Source organism: Paecilomyces variotii (assembly GCF_004022145.1).
Source record: "Paecilomyces variotii strain CBS 101075 chromosome Unknown C8Q69scaffold_7, whole genome shotgun sequence".
Lineage (NCBI taxonomy): Eukaryota > Fungi > Ascomycota > Eurotiomycetes > Eurotiales > Thermoascaceae > Paecilomyces > Paecilomyces variotii.
In genome coordinates, this window is record NW_021167146.1 from 1,283,066 (window position 1) to 1,300,437 (window position 17,372).

The 17,372-nt window shown below is 46.3% G+C and overlaps 7 protein-coding genes across 7 annotated transcripts; 6 read left to right on the plus strand and 1 right to left on the minus strand.

Moving 5' to 3' along the window:
• Positions 1-58: 58 nt before the first annotated feature.
• On the minus strand, positions 59-1,693 carry C8Q69DRAFT_471164 (hypothetical protein). The gene has a single exon (XM_028630887.1). It carries the CDS (start codon positions 1,256-1,258, stop codon positions 206-208), a length of 1,053 nt encoding a protein of 350 aa, XP_028484351.1. The 5' UTR covers positions 1,259-1,693; the 3' UTR covers positions 59-205.
• A 663-nt stretch (positions 1,694-2,356) lies between these two features.
• On the plus strand, positions 2,357-4,292 carry C8Q69DRAFT_528780 (purine-cytosine permease FCY2; the record flags this gene model as incomplete). The annotated part of the gene is made up of 1 exon (XM_028633682.1): positions 2,357-4,292. The coding sequence occupies exon 1, from the start codon at positions 2,775-2,777 to the stop codon at positions 4,290-4,292; it is 1,518 nt and encodes a 505-aa protein (XP_028484352.1). The 5' UTR covers positions 2,357-2,774.
• Positions 4,293-5,536: 1,244 nt separating this feature from the next.
• On the plus strand, positions 5,537-7,056 carry C8Q69DRAFT_434265 (amidohydrolase family protein). Its single transcript, XM_028628530.1, has 2 exons — positions 5,537-6,003; positions 6,063-7,056. The coding sequence occupies exons 1-2, from the start codon at positions 5,702-5,704 to the stop codon at positions 6,775-6,777; spliced, it is 1,017 nt and encodes a 338-aa protein (XP_028484353.1). The 5' UTR covers positions 5,537-5,701; the 3' UTR covers positions 6,778-7,056.
• Positions 7,057-7,087: 31 nt separating this feature from the next.
• Positions 7,088-8,395, plus strand: C8Q69DRAFT_301551 (S-adenosyl-L-methionine-dependent methyltransferase). Its single transcript, XM_028627158.1, has 2 exons — positions 7,088-7,429; positions 7,595-8,395. Exons 1-2 carry the CDS (start codon positions 7,297-7,299, stop codon positions 8,215-8,217), a joined length of 756 nt encoding a protein of 251 aa, XP_028484354.1. The 5' UTR covers positions 7,088-7,296; the 3' UTR covers positions 8,218-8,395.
• Positions 8,396-9,066: 671 nt separating this feature from the next.
• On the plus strand, positions 9,067-10,439 carry C8Q69DRAFT_487275 (alcohol dehydrogenase; the record flags this gene model as incomplete). The annotated part of the gene is made up of 6 exons (XM_028631974.1): positions 9,067-9,200; positions 9,274-9,420; positions 9,474-9,570; positions 9,645-10,109; positions 10,159-10,280; positions 10,337-10,439. The coding sequence occupies 6 exons, from the start codon at positions 9,067-9,069 to the stop codon at positions 10,437-10,439; spliced, it is 1,068 nt and encodes a 355-aa protein (XP_028484355.1).
• A 1,417-nt stretch (positions 10,440-11,856) lies between these two features.
• C8Q69DRAFT_471181 (putative pantothenate transporter) lies at positions 11,857-14,613 on the plus strand. The gene is made up of 13 exons (XM_028630888.1): positions 11,857-12,005; positions 12,071-12,327; positions 12,377-12,434; positions 12,488-12,626; positions 12,678-12,756; positions 12,810-12,996; positions 13,063-13,168; positions 13,230-13,354; positions 13,411-13,455; positions 13,507-13,610; positions 13,662-13,717; positions 13,774-13,889; positions 13,955-14,613. The coding sequence occupies exons 2-13, from the start codon at positions 12,153-12,155 to the stop codon at positions 14,451-14,453; spliced, it is 1,689 nt and encodes a 562-aa protein (XP_028484356.1). The 5' UTR covers positions 11,857-12,005; positions 12,071-12,152; the 3' UTR covers positions 14,454-14,613.
• Positions 14,614-14,890: 277 nt separating this feature from the next.
• On the plus strand, positions 14,891-17,371 carry C8Q69DRAFT_471190 (major facilitator superfamily-domain-containing protein). The gene is made up of 5 exons (XM_028630889.1): positions 14,891-15,527; positions 15,620-16,129; positions 16,187-16,343; positions 16,469-16,801; positions 16,866-17,371. The coding sequence occupies exons 1-5, from the start codon at positions 15,274-15,276 to the stop codon at positions 17,250-17,252; spliced, it is 1,641 nt and encodes a 546-aa protein (XP_028484357.1). The 5' UTR covers positions 14,891-15,273; the 3' UTR covers positions 17,253-17,371.
• The last annotated feature ends 1 nt before the right edge of the window (position 17,372 follows it).

The following is a 17,372-nucleotide window of genomic DNA, read 5'->3' on the forward strand; positions in this document are numbered from 1 at the left end:
CGTTTGTTTCAACAAAAATGAATACTAACAGTGAGCAGGAGCTAAACGCAGGAAGTACTGTTTTGATTTATAAAGTGACAGGCTAGTTAGTTACTCAATTCAGCTGTATTTACTAAGGCGACAAAGGCCAACTAACTACCTAGGTATCTGCCAGGTTCCTATTTCTGGGAAGAAAAGTCCAAGACCGAGCCATTTTGATACAAGCTCAGACAGTAACAGTGCCATATGAGTGATTCATCTTCTGCAGATAGTGCTCACCAGCCGTGATGCCCTTATACTTCTGCGGCCGCGTCTCCGTGATACACGACGGCAGCGTTTCCATCACGATGTCGAAGTTCGCCCCGAAAAAGAACGGGATGGAGAACCGCTCAGTACCAGAGCGGTTCACGGCACGATGCAAGGTAGACACAAAGATGTTGTTAGTCCAGATAGAGAGAGCATCGCCGATGTTGACCACGAAGGTGCCCTCGATGGGTGGAGCTGGCACCCACACGCCATCTGCGTTCACAACCTCGAGGGCAATCGCACCTCCAGTCTGGTAAAGGATAGTAAACAGTTCGTGGTCGGTGTGTGCCTGAATCGCAGAATGGACGTCAGGCTTTTCTGCAACCCTGTCCGCGTAGTAATTCATCGACAGCATAGACCACGGTCGGTCAATCATGTTTTCGAAGAAACGTTCGTCGAGCTTGAGCGACAAGGCAAAGATTCGGGTGAGCTTCCTGCTCAAGGCTAACAATTCACCAAAATACTGGCCCACAGCTGCCTTAAAACCTGGAAGCTCGTCCTCCTTCGGCCACTGGTTAGCTGCGTCCTGCTGAGGATCGACCTTGGCACCAAACTCGCGGTCAAAGGCTGCTTCTCGACCAAACAAGATGGACTCGAACAGATGGATCCGGTTGGCGCCAGGTTGCTTTTCCTTTTCAAAAGGTGAGTAGCCCAGATGCTGCTCGTTCCGGCTGCGGGATAAGCGCGTCTTCTGTTCCAGCGAGAGGTCCTTGAAGAATCGACCAGCTTCACCAGTAATCTTCTCCAGGGATGACGACGCGATGCCATGATTCTTGATATAGAAGAAGCCCACCCGCGTACAGGCGTCGTAAATCTTACTTGCCAGTGCCTCCCGCTTGCTCAAGTCTGGGTTATCAATGTCCGTTATGTCGATAATGGGAAGTTCTTGGAAGGTCGTCGTCGTGTCCGGCTCTCGCACCTTACGGGCCTCCATGATGGAGCCAATCTCGATCTGGGCGGCGGTGGTCGTCATGGCGAGAGACTTACTATCAGGGAGACAGGACGTTGGTTTCCTCTTTCTTCTGATGTGCTTTCCAGACTCGAATAATGCCAGCGAAGGAGCTTGATCTTCGTCCCCCCCTAAATATCTTGAGTTGCCGTCGACATACGTTTCATTTTAGCTTCTGGACCATCGAACTGACCTGCATCTCGTACCTATAGAAGACCAGATCACTGACGATTTGGACATCGGAGATAACCTATCGTTCTTGTTGCCCCACCTTTTGATCGATGGACCAAGCCGTTATCAATATATCAATAATGTAGCCGATCTGGCCTTCCCATGGATTCCCATCACAGCTCGAACTCCGCACCCCCACTTAATTTGACAAGGCTAAGTATAATGCGGGTTCGGTTAGAAGGTAATATCACTATAAGAATTCCTTCTAACCCTAAAATAGGACACGATATATCTGAGTGGCGCTTTTCATGATATAAGTGCTAACACTTATAGTAGCAAAAAGGTCTACGTTCAGCTTATCAGTAGCACTCTTATGGAAACCGAGTCTTCGCCATAGTTGTCGAGTTTTCGTGCTAGAAATCAGGCAAAGCCATTGTCTCAATATGATACGATGGGATCCTTTTTGCCCGAACGCTTATCGATTGCTACGGTGGGGGTACAGGGGTACATGAGTATTTACCCCCGATCTTCTGTATCACCCCTGTAGCTTGTTGTGCCCTGCTTCTCGACGCAGCGAGTTGTATAGATACTGAATTAGCAGCAGCGGGAGGTCATAACTTCTGATCTAGCGCTAAATTCAATACTTAAGTGGTCCTGATTGGGATACATAATAATATTGCAACGCCAAAATTATTTGTGCAATATTATTATTGATCTCAAGGGCTGGATTTCTATTGCATTTGTCCATTTTCATTAAAATAAGTGATCTAATTTATGAGGAAAGCGAAGACATTTGGCTTTCCAAGGTTGACTATGCGAGTTTCCTTATAAAGATTAGCGTACGATAACTAACTAGCGCTGCATCAGAACTTACCTATGACCTCTCACTGTATTAGTATACTGATAAGACTGTCGAGATAGAGCATGGGTATGGCAATAACCGGGATTTTTATTCGTCAGCAGGGAGAATCAGCCAGATAGCTGCTGGTAAAAAGACAATTTGATTTAGCTCTTCGGCGGTAGGAGGTGCTCATCCATCCTTGTTTAGTTATCTTCCTATCGCCTTTATTGAGTGTGATTCTAGTCATTTATCATTATCATATTCCTCAAAAGTGGTGTACGCGTTATCTCACGTTTTGGTCGCATTATTACTGAGAATCAGCATATCTGTTATTCTGGTTCAGTGGTTAGCAGCAAGTGTGGTAAAAGATGTCTCGTTGTTTGTCGATATTTCATATTCAGGACTCGATGTTAAGGCTCAGAAAGACATATCATTGAACTGCCAGAATCTATATATATATCTACTAGATTAGAGACTAGGCAGTTCTGGCTGGCTGCCTGCTACACTTCTCAGCGCTGAACATGCAAAATGTCGGACATCGAGAAACAGCTTTCCGAGATCCCTCAACCGGCATCCAAAAGCGAAGTAATCACTGGATATACTGAGGAGATCAAGACATACGACTCGCGAATCTGGAAGTTTGTCCGGTTTCTCCATGCCGAGGAGACCGGCGTTGAACGCATCCCAGATGACTTGAGGACAAATCACAGCGAGTATTCCATAGGAATCCTCTTTACAGCCATCAACATGGTGTACCTGGGAATCTCTATTGGGGTGAATGGGATTACTGCCTATGGCCTCACATTCTGGGATTCGGTCTTGTGCATTATATTTTTTAATATCATCGGCTTCCTTCCCGTGGCGTATATGTGTACATTTGGTCCAACATTTGGGATGCGCCAGATGGTGGTCTCTCGCTTCTGGGTTGGCTACCAGACCATGAGACTCTTTGCTGCAATTAATTCATGCATTTGCATCGGATGGGCAGTGCTGAATCTAGTTGCTGGAGCGAATCTGCTGCACACTCTGGGTCACAGCGCATTACCTCCGTGGGCAGCGATTATAATCATGACGGTGGGCACATTGTTTGTGACTGCCCTGGGGTACAAGGCCATCCACCTCTTTGAACGGTGGGCCTGGATACCAACATTTCTAGTTACATTCGTTATTATTGCGAGAGTTAAGATATCAGGCTCATTCTCACCCGGATATATGTCTGCTGGGCGTGCAGAGGCGGGTGCGGTACTCTCATACGGTGCAGCCCTGTTCGGTAATGCGTCCGGCTGGACCTTATTCGCCTGTGATTACACCGCATATATGAAGACGACTACCTCAAAATTGAAGCTGTCTTGCTCTGTCATGTTCGGTTGCTTATTTACGACGATGTTTCTGCAACTGGTCGGGGTATCGGCCGCAGCCTGCTTGAATTCGAATCCACTCTACAAGAAGATGTATGACGAGTTTGGAGCCGGCGGACTCTTCTATGCCATTCTGGTTGAGGACTCTCTGGGACGCTTTGGCCAGTTTTGCATTGTCCTACTGGCTCTGACCTTGACTACATGCAACATAGCATGCGTATACTCCTCGTCTCTTTCTGCACAGGCAGTCTGCTCTAGGTTTCGACTTCTCCCTCGATTTTATTGGGTTCTACTAGCCAACGCTGTTGCGCTAGGCGTAAGCATACCATGCTACTATCGGTTCACAGAAGTACTGTATGATTTCATGAGTCTTCTCTCATATTTCATATCACTCTATATCGGCATCGTTCTATCCGAGCACTTCCTATACCGACGTCAACGTGGCTATGCACCGGATACTTACATGGCTCCGGAAAAACTTCCTGTTAGCTATGCAGCTCTGTTTGCCTTCTGCTGCGGGGTTGCAGGCGCCGTTATCGGTATGAGCGAAGCGTGGTGGACAGGGCCTCTGGCGAAAGCGATCAGTGAAGATGTCCCAGGAGACATTGGGTTTCAATTATCATTTGCATTTGCATTTATAGGACATGCGAGTAGTCGGTGGGCGGAGCTGAAATACATAGGAAGATAGGTGTATGCGCAATAATACTATCAGACCTTTTACTGTTATAATTTTTTTTATATCGATCTCGTTCGTCTCTTTCTAGATTCCGAGCAAATAGCAATTTTGTAAACAGTCATATAAGATACGTATTTTCTCGGGGAAAGGAGGGCGTTAACACCAAATGATATAGTATGAAAACAACAAGCTGATGTTTTATTTCTTTTCTATGGACATCTATTGCACGATACAGTATTTGGCTTTGTGGGTCGGTCTGGTTCCGAACCCACGCTGGGATTTCTCCCGATTGCTGAATTTAAGGGCCTATCTTCATCCTTAAGTCCCAGACTTTATATGCCGAATACAGCTCTAGGCCATATGATGTATTGTTGCATTAGTCAATATCAGCGTTCGAACATATGAACATTTCAGCTTTTTCCACGAGTGCTTTTATAAGCCCCCAATACGCCGCACGCCGTCAGTTTAGATTATAATAAATCCAGCCAGCTCCGACATAGGTTCTTTCTCATCTCTAGCGATATACTAGTGTATATGTATATTCAGCTTACCCTGAGTAGCGGAACTGGATAATCACGCCTAGAATGGTCTTATGCTTCAATTATCTAGTGAGCGGTTAAATACTCCGTAGGTAAGTTTAGGTAGTTCAGGGAGATTTTGCATAGTGTTGGCATCGGGTTGGTTTGAGCCCAACTTAATTTAACCTAATCCGCTAAGATCTTTAGGTTAAGCTTAATTTTGTAGTTTGATCTGACAGATTGGGTTTAGAAATTTGACCCAATTCAATCTGTGGGTTAGTTAGGCTACATTTAAAAGCTTAGCCTAACCCAGCGGGTGTCACGATTTCCCCTAGAGAATAGGGGCTGCTAGGACATATAGTCAGTATAACCATGCTTAGGCGTAAACTAGTTATTGTGGTCTTTTAGTAGATCGGCGTCGATTTTACAGGTCCGGCACTATTGTATGTACAGTACATATGGTTCGGCATCAAGGCTTTCATATTAGTTAACTTAACTGCCAGATGGCATGATCCTACGGGGAAAAAAAAAAGAAATCTATCATCATCCTTGGCTACTAATCGGAAAGTTGCAGCATCCCATACCCGATACCCCGCACGTGTGCAGCATCCGATCCGTTTGCGCAGACTCATTCTGAGTTGCAAGTGCACGTTGATCTCATGATTGCGAAATGGACAGTTTTCGCGAGCGGGGATATATAAGCCAGGCCGATATTGGAAATGGGTGAATCAAAGAGGAAAAAGCATCATTAACAACTCTCTATTTTCGAAAATACTGCGCATCACAGGGGATAAAGTCCCTGAGGTCCACCACATTCCATTTGGTGGATGTATACTATGCTTCATGTTATCTACATATATCTCAAATCTGACTGTGTAGAGAAGCAGTAACCTTATCAAAACTATGCATGGGAAGATCGCTCTTGAAGAGGCTTTCGCCCTTCCTCGCTTCGCTGAACGCACCAAATGGTGGGCAGGTTTATTTGCGGTAGACGCGGCCAAACATACCGCTGAAATCAATGATATTCGCGAAAAGCGGATCGAGTACATGGATAATCATGGCGTTGGATACACGATCCTGTCATATACAGCACCTGGAGTTCAAGATATCTTCGATCCCAAGGAGGCTCAGTCATTGGCCGTTGAGATAAATGATTATATCGCAGAGCAAAACAAGGGACTGGAGCATCGCTTTGGAGCATTTGCGTATGTTTTATACTTCTGTTCCTATAAAAATCATCTAAGGATGGCTAATGAGTAGACAGGACTTTGTCTATGCATGACCCCAAGGAAGCAGCAGCAGAGCTTCGTCGTTGTGTCCGCAAATATAACTTCAAGGGAGCCTTGGTCAATGATACGCAGCGTGCAGGCCCCGACGGTGATGATTTGATCTTTTACGACCAGCCGGAATGGGATGAATTCTGGGAAACGGTAACAGAATTAGATGTCCCGTTCTACTTGCATCCCCGCAACCCAACGGGTACTATCCATGAGAAGCTCTGGGCGAAGCGCAGTTGGCTCATCGGGCCTCCGCTGAGTTTTGCGGTTGGAGTCAGTCTTCATTTACTGGGGATGGTGACGAATGGAGTGTTTGACCGACATCCCAAGTTACAAGTCATCATTGGTCATTTGGGCGAACATCTGCCCTTCGACTTATGGCGGATTAACCACTGGTTCGAGGACGTCAAGAAACCTCTTGGTCTGAACAAAACTTGCAATAAGACTATTCGAGAGTACTTTGCTCAGAACATATGGATTACCACCTCTGGTCATTTCTCGAGCCCAGCCCTTGCCTTGTGTTTAACTGAGGTGGGCGCGAAGAGGATCTTATTCTCCATTGACTATCCTTTCGAGTCGTTCGCAGATGCCTGTGACTGGTTTGATGCCACGGAGTTGAACGAAGTGGACAAACGCGCGATAGGTAAAGGGAATGCACTGGAGCTGTTCAAGTTGGGAGACGTACATGGCCGTGATGCGTAGGATTTAGCAGGTCCTCTTCCGCTCCATATTGACGCTATTGGCCTGTGTATATTCAGTGGGAATTGTGATACATGCTCACATGTTGGAACTCACCTGAATATCAGATAAAATACGGCTGCGCCGCTGAGATAAACAAAGACGCCTGAATACACGTAGGCGTAAGTGACAACAATTGTATATGTTTGTCCTCTCATATGTTCAAGTCCAGGACTGCTTGAGCGATGATACCGAACATAAGTACTTCCCGAGGTCTAGAATTGAATTATCAAGGAATCATCGTATCCTCCACGCTAAAACTTTCCCCGCAATCCCCATAGTCACGACGGTACCCCTCCTTCGGCTAGCTAATTTTATATGTAGCTTTTTGCATGCAGCTCATAGTAGGGTTTGTTTTTTATTTTTTAACCTCAACTCCGCAAGCGCAAGATTACAACGCAGCGACACCGCCGCAACTACTCGGTCTACGGCGACATTACTTTCGACTTGCTTGATCAAGCTGGTGAACAGCCGCGTTGGGGGATGGGTTCAACCGGCAATGACCGATTCAATGAGGAGGCGGCGACATGGGATAGCGATCCAACCGTCAACAAGGCAAGCGAGGAGGCGTTCAGAGCAATTGTAGATACCTTTCCGCAGCTTAGACAGAATGGAGGTCAGTAACTACTCTCTTGGACTGAGGTAGTATACATTCCCGCGATTATTTACTTGCACCATGCGTATGGGAAATACGTAGTTTGTTCACCACGTACTGGTCTTCTCTGTTTTATAACCATTACGCCCGAGCACCATATATAGTAGTCTGCTGACATTTTTCAAGAGGAAACCATTGACGTCTTGGAAATTGGCTGCGGCACTGGACTACTGTCACTCCGCATCGCGCCACTCGTGCGGTCTCTTGTCTCTGTCGACGCAGCTCCAGGTATGATCACGGCCCTTGAGAGCAAGCTGCGTGATCCATCAGCACCCAAGAACATCACTCCACTAGCTCTTATTCTCACCGATCCTTCTGATCGGAACCTCCCGCCGCAATCACCATCCAATCCAGAGGGCCCGCGGCGTCAATTCCATTTGATCCTCAGCCATCTGGTATTGCATCACATTCCAGATCTACGCGAGACCTTGCAAACCATGTACGACTGCCTCCTCCCAGAGGGATCGGTCGCCCTGACAGATTTCGAGGACTTTGGCCCCGAGGCGCGTCGTTTCCACCCTGAGTCAAAGATGGAGGGAGTGGAACGTCACGGTATTCATGCCGAGTCGTTTGCGCAATTGATGCGTGAAGTTGGCTTTGTCGATGTGGACGTGCGTCCGAAGTGGAAAGTGATAAAGGATGTTGAAAGGTTTCCCGGTGAATGGGGACCTAAGAAGCCCTCTGGCGAAGGTGTCACTCTTGAGAAAATGGAATTCCCGTTCCTGCTATGTCGGGGAAAGAAAGCATGAACCTGAGCGAATTGGGTGCACAAGATGTTCCTCTCACTATCTTCGAAAGGCATCTACAAATTGACTGCTCAGGAATTATGTACATACAGTACTACAATTTCAGGTAAACATATTTAGCAAATGCGTACATTAATACAGACTGGTCGTCATCTCTGCCTTCTTAGTACGTTGCCGACTAACTGAGGATCTTTCTCAAGGAGGTGTATATGTACTGATCACACTATATGGACTATTACTGTACCTGTTCATGGTCAACGCATATTAAGACCGAACATACGAGCCATTGATAAGCGACAGGCCGATGAAGCGGGAATGCAAGACCAGACAGGGTTCCAAAATAAAGACTTCCGTTATGTACTGGGACTATCAATGTATATGAAGCATACTTTCGATTGCCCCCGGATCCTTAATTAACGTAATAGAGGCCAACTGAGTCTCGTTTCTGGTCCCAACCTGTTCGACTAGGCTGTTGATTACCGCTATCTTATTTTATAGAAGCACGACACGAGAACCCAGTAGTTACATTCGATATGTCCCGACTCCGGAACATGATCGTCAGAAATGATAAAGCCGACATTGACGTCCTGAACAAAGGTGTGATGTTCCCTTGATAAAGCCATAAGGTACGGTTATCATCGGATATAGATCTAACAGTGGACCATATCTTATCGGCGCGGAAATTAAATGTGTTTCGATTTCTCCCCGCATTCGTCCCGACATCGGCATGAAGTCCGGTACTCATCTTGGTAGCTTTTCTATTGAGATTATTTTGCCAGGTACTTGCCAAATAATCGCGTAGAGATACTGCGCGCGTTTTTTCCCACGGAAGGTCTTCAAGCGCACTCAAACATGTCCTCCAACACTATGCGCGCGGTCGTGTTCAAAGGCCCATTCAACGTGGCTCTTGAGGAACGGCCTATTCCTAAAATCGAAGAGCCCACAGATATCGTTGTGAAGGTGATATATACAGCACTGTGTGGAAGGTGCGTGTCACATCGCCTGTGCTAGATGTAACTAGATTTTCACATGGCGACGTGAGGGCTTACCTGTTTCAAGTGATCTACATGTCTTCCGTGGCATCGAGGTGGCTGAGCCGGGCTTTATCATGGGCCATGAATTGACGGGTACTGTTGTGGAAGTTGGCAGCGCAGTCAAGACAGTTCAGAAGGGCGATAAGGTTGTCAGTGCCTTCACAACATCTTGGTATGTCTGCTAAACAGTCCCATGAATTAGCATCTGTGCTAACTTACTAGTAGCGGCGAATGCTTCTACTGCAAAGAGGGCTTGTCATCGAGGTGCGCAAAGAACACCTTGTTTGGCTGCGAGGTGCTCAACGGTGGCCAGGCTGAATATGTAAGTTCCGGCAGAAAAGAAAAAACATCGTCGATACGTTTATTGCAAAGTCTTATAGACTTCGCGCATTGTAGGTTCGGATTCCGTTAGCCGACGGCACAGTGGTCAAGGTCCCGGAAGGAGTCCAAGAGCAGCTCCTGGTTCTCATGGGTGATATATTCCCAACCGGTTACTTTGCCGCCAAGAATGCCTTCAAAGAATACTCCCCGGAGAAGATTTCCCAGCAGACTGCGGTTGTTATCGGTTGCGGACCTGTTGGTCTCTGTGCAGTGATAAATGCCTTGGAATATAAGCCTAAGCATGTCCTTGCCGTCGATTCTGTACCGTCGCGACTGGAGCAGGCAAAAGCTCTTGGTGCTGAACCGTGGAACTTCATGACTGACCGCCAGGGACTCGAAGAGCGTGTGAAGGAACTCACCGATGGCCGAGGTGCCGATGTTGTCATCGAGGTGGTGGGATTGAGCCCTGCATTAAGAACAGCCTTTGAACTTGTCAGACCTTTCGGGACAATTAGCAGTGTTGGTGTCCACAACGGCGAGGTATGTTTCAACTGTCCTATATTGAGAGATTGGATGCTAAGCCTTGTAGATCCCCTGGACCGGACAGGACGCCTATAACAAGAACTTGAAGACGCAAATGGGAAGATGCCCTGTGCGATCTGTCTTCCCGGAAGCTCTAGCGGTCCTTAAGAAAAACCAGGACAAACTTGCGTAAGTTTTTCACTGGTGCCCCAAACATGCACTACAGCAGCTAATGCGTGGTATAGATTCATGACACAGAATATTATGCCACTTTCCAAAGCCGTGGAGGCGTACGACCTTTTCAACTCGATGAAGGTCCAGAAAATCATCTTCGAGGCCGAAAAATAAGACGACACGATATAGTAATGATGAGTTACGTCATCTGACATTGTATACACTTTGTTGTGTATTGTCCAAAATAAATCACTGGCGTAGGTGAATAAGAAGGCGCCTGAAGAGGGCTTCTTTGTTATCGGGTGTTTGGTTGGCGATTTAAAGGTGTTTGAGCAGCTAGCTTATAGGACCCCTTGATAAATGGAATGATTGGTCAAAGACTACGTATCAGCATTATGCCCATGGTTATTAAGGGTCTAGAATCTCAGTGTCCATACTAACGACATAGCCGACATCAGCCGATTCTCAAGCATTCTGCGGGAATTGAAGCCAGAGAGCCGGGTCCATGATCAAAGCTCTTAGCTGAGTGGATTTACGGGATCTACAACCGTAGTTCCGAAGCACGTTTGGTTAAGGATGATTTGCTGTGGGCGATCTATATATTGTCGATCACTGACAGAGAAGTCGGCACGTCCAGCCGAAATGTGACACGGGACTGTATGATGCAAGGGTCCATGGTGTTGGAGAACACTAGAGCTTATATGAATGTTGTGTTAAGAGTGCAATTAGACATGAAGATTGTCAAAAGATCAGAGCAATTTCTATGGGTGGCTGGGCTGAATATCTAGAGTAGGTAGGTAAGGTATGCCACATAAATGTTGAGAGCGCCGCAACGTCACCCTAAGAAAACTAAACAAGGGGGATCGGCAATCTCAACACTGCACTCTTACTTGATAGTCTACTTATTTGCTTTTCCAGACAGAAGAAATGAATGCAGTTGAAATAATCGCGTCTATTGGTATAATTTCTGCGATTCAAGTTAGTAAACTCTCTGTATATGATCAGAAGGACCATGGCAGGACAAGCGTCAACATGCAATTACATATAAAGAAATATCGTTCAAAGAGCAGAAGCATTGACCAAAGGCGCATTGTATCAAGAATGTGAAGCTAACTCGATATGCATCTACGGAAGTTTTGTCAGCCTTGAGATGCAACTGGAGACACAGACACTCAGTCCTAGTCATGCGTCAGGATCTTGATATATGGAAATCACGCGCCATATACCATTCCGCGGCATATGCGATGATTCATTGGCGTTTCCCCACTATAAAATTATTAGTCTAGCTGGTAATGGCTATCAAAAAAAGGTCGCGACGCGTTTTCAAACATCATCAGTCTCCGGCCTTGACGCTTTCCATTTATTTAGCTCCAAACTACATACGACTTTACGCGCCTGAAGGTGATCTGAGCACACCCCCCTGTATTTATTTGGTCACTTTTTCTTGCTGCTAAGAGGCTCAGAAGAATGTAATCTAGGAGTCTGATGCTACTGTGTGGATGATGACCAAGTTTAACTGCTCTGCACCAAAACTTGAATACTTCTTACGGAATTTGTGGGCTTAGCTTGTTTGCAATAGAGTCGATAAATTTATCTTTTCCTAGTTAGAAGCTCTCCTCGATTAAGACGCTCGTATTGCCCAACGGCTATTAAGTGCCGAGCTGATCCCATAAGAATCAGTGATTCCCCATTCCAAAGAGATCTTCCAGATCCAATTTCTCCACAGTCAGTCTACCAAGAGTATGCAGAGTTATTGATGACGTCGTATCTTTCTTCGATTTTTTTCTAATCTGATCCCTTGCCAGAGATCTAATGTTCTCTCTTCTTACTTCTTTGTGATAAAGGACCGAGAATATCGTGCCTTTACCACAGCAATACTGGGTAGCAATGGCTGAGAAGCGTGATTCAAACGAAAGTGCTTCCCAAACACAAGACTCGATTCCAAAGGGACCCAAAAAGACGAGATTTGTCAGTTATCTATGGGATACTTTCGACAAACCACCGGAAGAGAGAAGATTGCTTTCCAAGCTTGATGCAGCAATTATATCATTTGCGTCGATAGGTTCGTCCCTTTGCAATTCCATGATGTATAGGTCTCACAATTGGAACAGGATATTTTGTGAAAAGTATTGACCAGTACAATATCAACAATGCGTTCGTTTCGGGAATGTATGTACAGACTTCTTATGAATACCAAGAGCAGTTTCCGCTGACTTTCACAGGCAAGAGGATCTCAGTCTCTACAAGAATCAGTTGAATTACATCCAAGCGGCCTGGACGATTGGATATATGGTGGGACAGGTTCCGAGTAATATCATCCTCAGTCGAACACGACCGCGATATTGGCTTCCTAGTCTTGAGGTGAGAGCCTATTCTACTGCCAATGGGAAATGAAAACTAAAAGCTTGTTAGGTTATATGGTCTATTCTCTCACTGTCGCTATCGAAATGCAATAAACCCTACCAGTTTTACGTGATAAGATTCTTCATTGGTGAGCTTCTCGTTAACGGAGCAGCGTGAAGCAATATTGACGCTAGCGAACAGGGCTTGCGGAAAGTGGCTATTATCCGGGAATTCAGTATACGCTCGGTTCTTGGTACCGTCGAGATGAACTTGGAAAAAGATCTTGCATTTTCCAAATATGCAGTGCACTTGGTCAGATGGTCTCCGGGTACTTGATGGCTGGAGTGCATCACTTGGCTGGAGTGGGAGGATACAAGGGCTGGCAATGGTGCGCTACTGCATATATTAGAAAACTTGCATGTCCAGGACTCGAACTGACTGTGGTTTATTATAGGTCGTTCTTGATAAACGGTGCAATTGCTTTCCCTATGGCTTTGGCAGGATACTTTATTATCCCAGATGTCCCTGAAATTACAAATTCATGGTTTCTCACTGAGAAGGTAGGGAGAAACCACTCTTTTGCTTGACCACTATACATGCCTAGGTTTTAACCTGCTACAGGAAATCTCTATTGCTCAGGAACGAATGAGACTGGAAGGAAGAAAGCCGCGTGGCAAATACACCAAGGAGAAGATGAAAAAGATCTTTTCGTCGTGGCACATATATCTAATGTCAATCCTCTATGCGTAAGTTAAGCAGTTCATGGAGTTGAAACAGAGTCAAATTAATCATGCATAAACAGGGCCTTCAACAACGGTATAGCGCTGTCACAACCTGTATTCCAACAGTAAGATCTTCACCTTGACCTGAAACATTCTGATATTGACAAGCATTCTAGGTATCTTCGACTCTCAAAGAATCCCAAGTACTCAGTTGCCGAAATAAATGACTATCCAACAACAACATCTGCGGTACAGGTCGTAATGACCATTGTTTATGCTTGTATGCATAATATATATCGCTTTAAGTATTTCCAGACTAACTCATCGGCAGGGTTGTCTGATAGTCTCCTTCGTGGAAGCCGCTGGCCACCCCTGATTTTTGGTGGGGTAAGTTATTATTATTATTACTTCAGAATGGAAGGCAGAGGTTGACTGACTATTAGATTATCAACATCATATGCTATGTATCACTCGCAGTTTGGGACATCCCAACTTGGTGGAAATGGACTTGTCTCATAGTTGCTGGGGCGTCGTATGGACTCGGCGGTCTTTGCATGGCGTACGTCCACCTCATCTCGCTTGATTTCTGACAAGGAACAATGCAGCTAATCAAAGTAAATGCAGTTGGGCCAATGAAGTCTGCGAAGACGACAGCGAGGAACGCGCTATCACGGTTGCCTCCATGAACGAGATAGCCTACGTCTTTCAGAGCTGGTTGCCGTTGGTTGTCTGGCAGCAGGTTGATGCACCGGAGTATAGAAGCGGTTACATTACCCTCTGCGTGTCATCTGTGATCATGATAGCGACATCTTTCGTCATCAGGATGCTAAGCGATCGAGAACTTTCCATCAAGAGAATGCAACAAGGACAGAGAAACGGAAGTGAGAGCTGCGAGCAGTTGCAGCCCTATCTGGAACAATTCCAAAGCCAGGAGAATGAGAAGCGATCTGAGTTCCAAGAATCCGCTCTTGAACTCGGTTCCATGAGAGCCGGCTTTTCCTCTTCGTCAACACTGGCTCTTACATCGTCGGCGCGAGGTAGATATTATAGTAGTGCGGCCTCCATAGCCGACTCATCGCAGACGGAGATTGAGATGGATGCAGGCCAGAAAAGGGCAAACTGATGCGGATGAAAGGACTGGTCCGATCGTTGTTGATGGAAGATCCCTACATATTGTTATTGGGCAAAACTGTATGATAATGTGAACTTCGTAATATAAAAGATTCCGGAACCATATCAGATCACCGTCTAGAACTAACGTTAGTAATTAGAATACTCGAACTAGAACTCTTAATTATATATATGATGAGAACCTTGAAGGCCGAATGCTATTCCGTGATTAAGCTCCAGCGACCCCGAGCATCTATAAGTTCTCAAGTGCAAGATCTGGTCACCCGTAAGAGAAGCCGTGTCGACGCTGAACCCACCGCCGGGTCTGTATCTGGGAACTCTTGTATAGCCCACTAAGAAGTCCCGAAATGGGAAAAGACAATGACGAAGCTGATCGCCAGCACGGAAACCAAGATTGATTCGGTTGCCTGTCCGCTACTGCTGCCTCCGAGTGCTTCATCCTTCTAGTCCTCTTCGAAACAAGCTACTGCAGAGACGGCCTGTAGTTCATCGGGTCTGTTAAGCTTATCACCAACTACTCCATAGTCGGCAATCGTTTGCGAATAGCGGTCAGAACTCCCTCCAATATCCAGTCAAAGGCCACCATTCCCGCCACTACTAAGTAACACGAAGTCCAGATTGCGGAATTCGCCCGCACCTGAGCCAGCAAAAGTCGAGTTAGGAAATAGTCAGCTAACTATACCTTATTAAACGGAGCTCTTTCCCCCCACTGATATAATTCATATCGATCTGCCTAGACATATGTCTATCGCCCCCATCCGTCGGGCCACTTCGTGCAAAGATTCCAGCGGGAGGTCGAGATCCGAGTCAAGATGAGCGATAACGATGGCATCGACAATGAGAAAGGCCAGCCGGCTGTGGAGGCTGAAGAAACGGTATCAATCTACGGAAGTCGTCCAAGATGTTTCAGCAATACGCTCCAAGAATGTCTATTTGTCCTCACAGCCACCATGGCCATCGGCCAGTCTTCAATGTTCCAGGGATCTGTGGTGGGTGTTACTGCTTCAATTGGTCGTGACCTGAATATGAATTCAGCTGAGATCACTTGGATCAGTTCTGGCTCTGCGTAAGTGTCTCTTAGCGATTTACTTGGTCTTTCTGATGGTGACTTGCGGTTAAGACCCAAGGGAGATAATGTTCGCTAATCGCATAGAACAGACTAAGCAGCGGTGCCTTTCTTCTGACCTTCGGGAAATTAGCAGACATGTTTGGTCGTAAGAGTATGTTTACCGCTGGCATGGCTGGGTTTACACTCTCGCTGCTTATAGCCGGCTTCGCAAACAACGCCATCTACATGGATGTCTTTTCAGGAGTAATGGGTCTTTTCTCAGCTGCAGTTGTTCCGCCTGCCGTTGGAATTCTTGGATCGGTTTATGAAAAGCCTTCGAAAAGAAAGAACCTCGCATTCGCATGCTTCAGCGCTGGAAATCCACTGGGGTTCGTGGCTGGTATAATCATTTCTGGAGTCGCTGACCACTTGTACAATTGGCGCGCTTCTCTATGGACTCTGGCGGTGATATACGCCATCTTCACTGTCTTCACTATTTGGACGGTCCCCCACGACGGGCATGATCGTCTGCCTTTAGCCTGGAGATCATTCAAGAAATTCGACCTCCTGGGCACATTTCTGGTAATAACTGGAATTGCATGCTTCTCCAGCGCCTTGACGTAAGTAACTGCCACTTGTAGCGTTGGTTATTCTCTTTGATGGCTTACTCCTTCTAGACTTGCTGGTGATGCCCCAGATGGATGGAGAACTGGTTACGTTATTGCGCTACTCGTGGTAGGGATTTTCCTCGTGGGACTTTTCTTATACTGGGAGTCGCTGTGTGCCTTCCCTCTGATGCCGCTATATGTTTGGCGCAATCGTGAGTTTTCATTGGTACGTATGGTGCATCAATTCTGTTTCGATGTCACAGTTATCCGTCATGGACTAGATCCTCTTCCCCTTTGAGCCAACCATCTAGACATAACGGAGTCTCTGTTCATTCACTAACGCAATGATAGCTCATGCTGATATTTTGCCTTGGTTTCATGGGATTCGCATCCGTGACTTTCTGGATTTCGCTATACATGCAGGAACTCAAACACCTATCTGCCCTCCTGGTTGCCGTCCAGTTGCTTCCCATGGTAGTCAGTGGGACTCTGGTCAACGTTGTTTGTGGTTTCGTCCTTCACAAGGTTAGCAACAAGCTCCTCATGGGTATTGGTGCTGTCGGTTATACCGCAGCTCTTCTTATCCTCAGTTTCCTGAGGGAGGATGCTCCATACTGGGCCTTCATTTTCCCCGGTTTGATACTTGTCGTGGTCGGTGCAGATATCGAGTTTAACGTTGTTAATGTAAGTTGCATTCTTTCCCCTCCTATATTTGGATTCGTGTTAGCTGACAGGAGCCGAAATACAGATGTATGTAATGTCTTCTCTCCCATCATCGGAACAATCCGTTGCCGGTGGGATCTTCAACACTATCTCCAAACTCTGTAACAATATCAGCCTGGGTATATCCACGGCCGTCTACAACGCCGTCAGAGCTCAGCAGTCAAGCACCTCTATCAGACCATACTTGGCTACGTTCTGGTTCGGGGCTGCCATCTCCGGGATATCAATCTTCCTCGTCCCATTTCTTCGGCTGGGAACACAAGGTGGCAAAGAATCCCATCATAGCCCTATTGAAAAGTCCAGCACGGAAAAGAATACTGCTGAAGAGAAGATAAGGGAGGTTGGTCCCGGCAGTGACGAGAGCAGTTTCACCCGTCAAGGTGAGATCAGTGTGATCGGGGCCGAGAAATGAGGTGGTAAAAAGGTTATGGACTTCTTCACAATCTATGATGATGGCTAAACGACTCTGAAATTTCTCTCTTGAGATTGACTGATAGATTTAGAAGGATTGATATATAGATAACACGAAGGT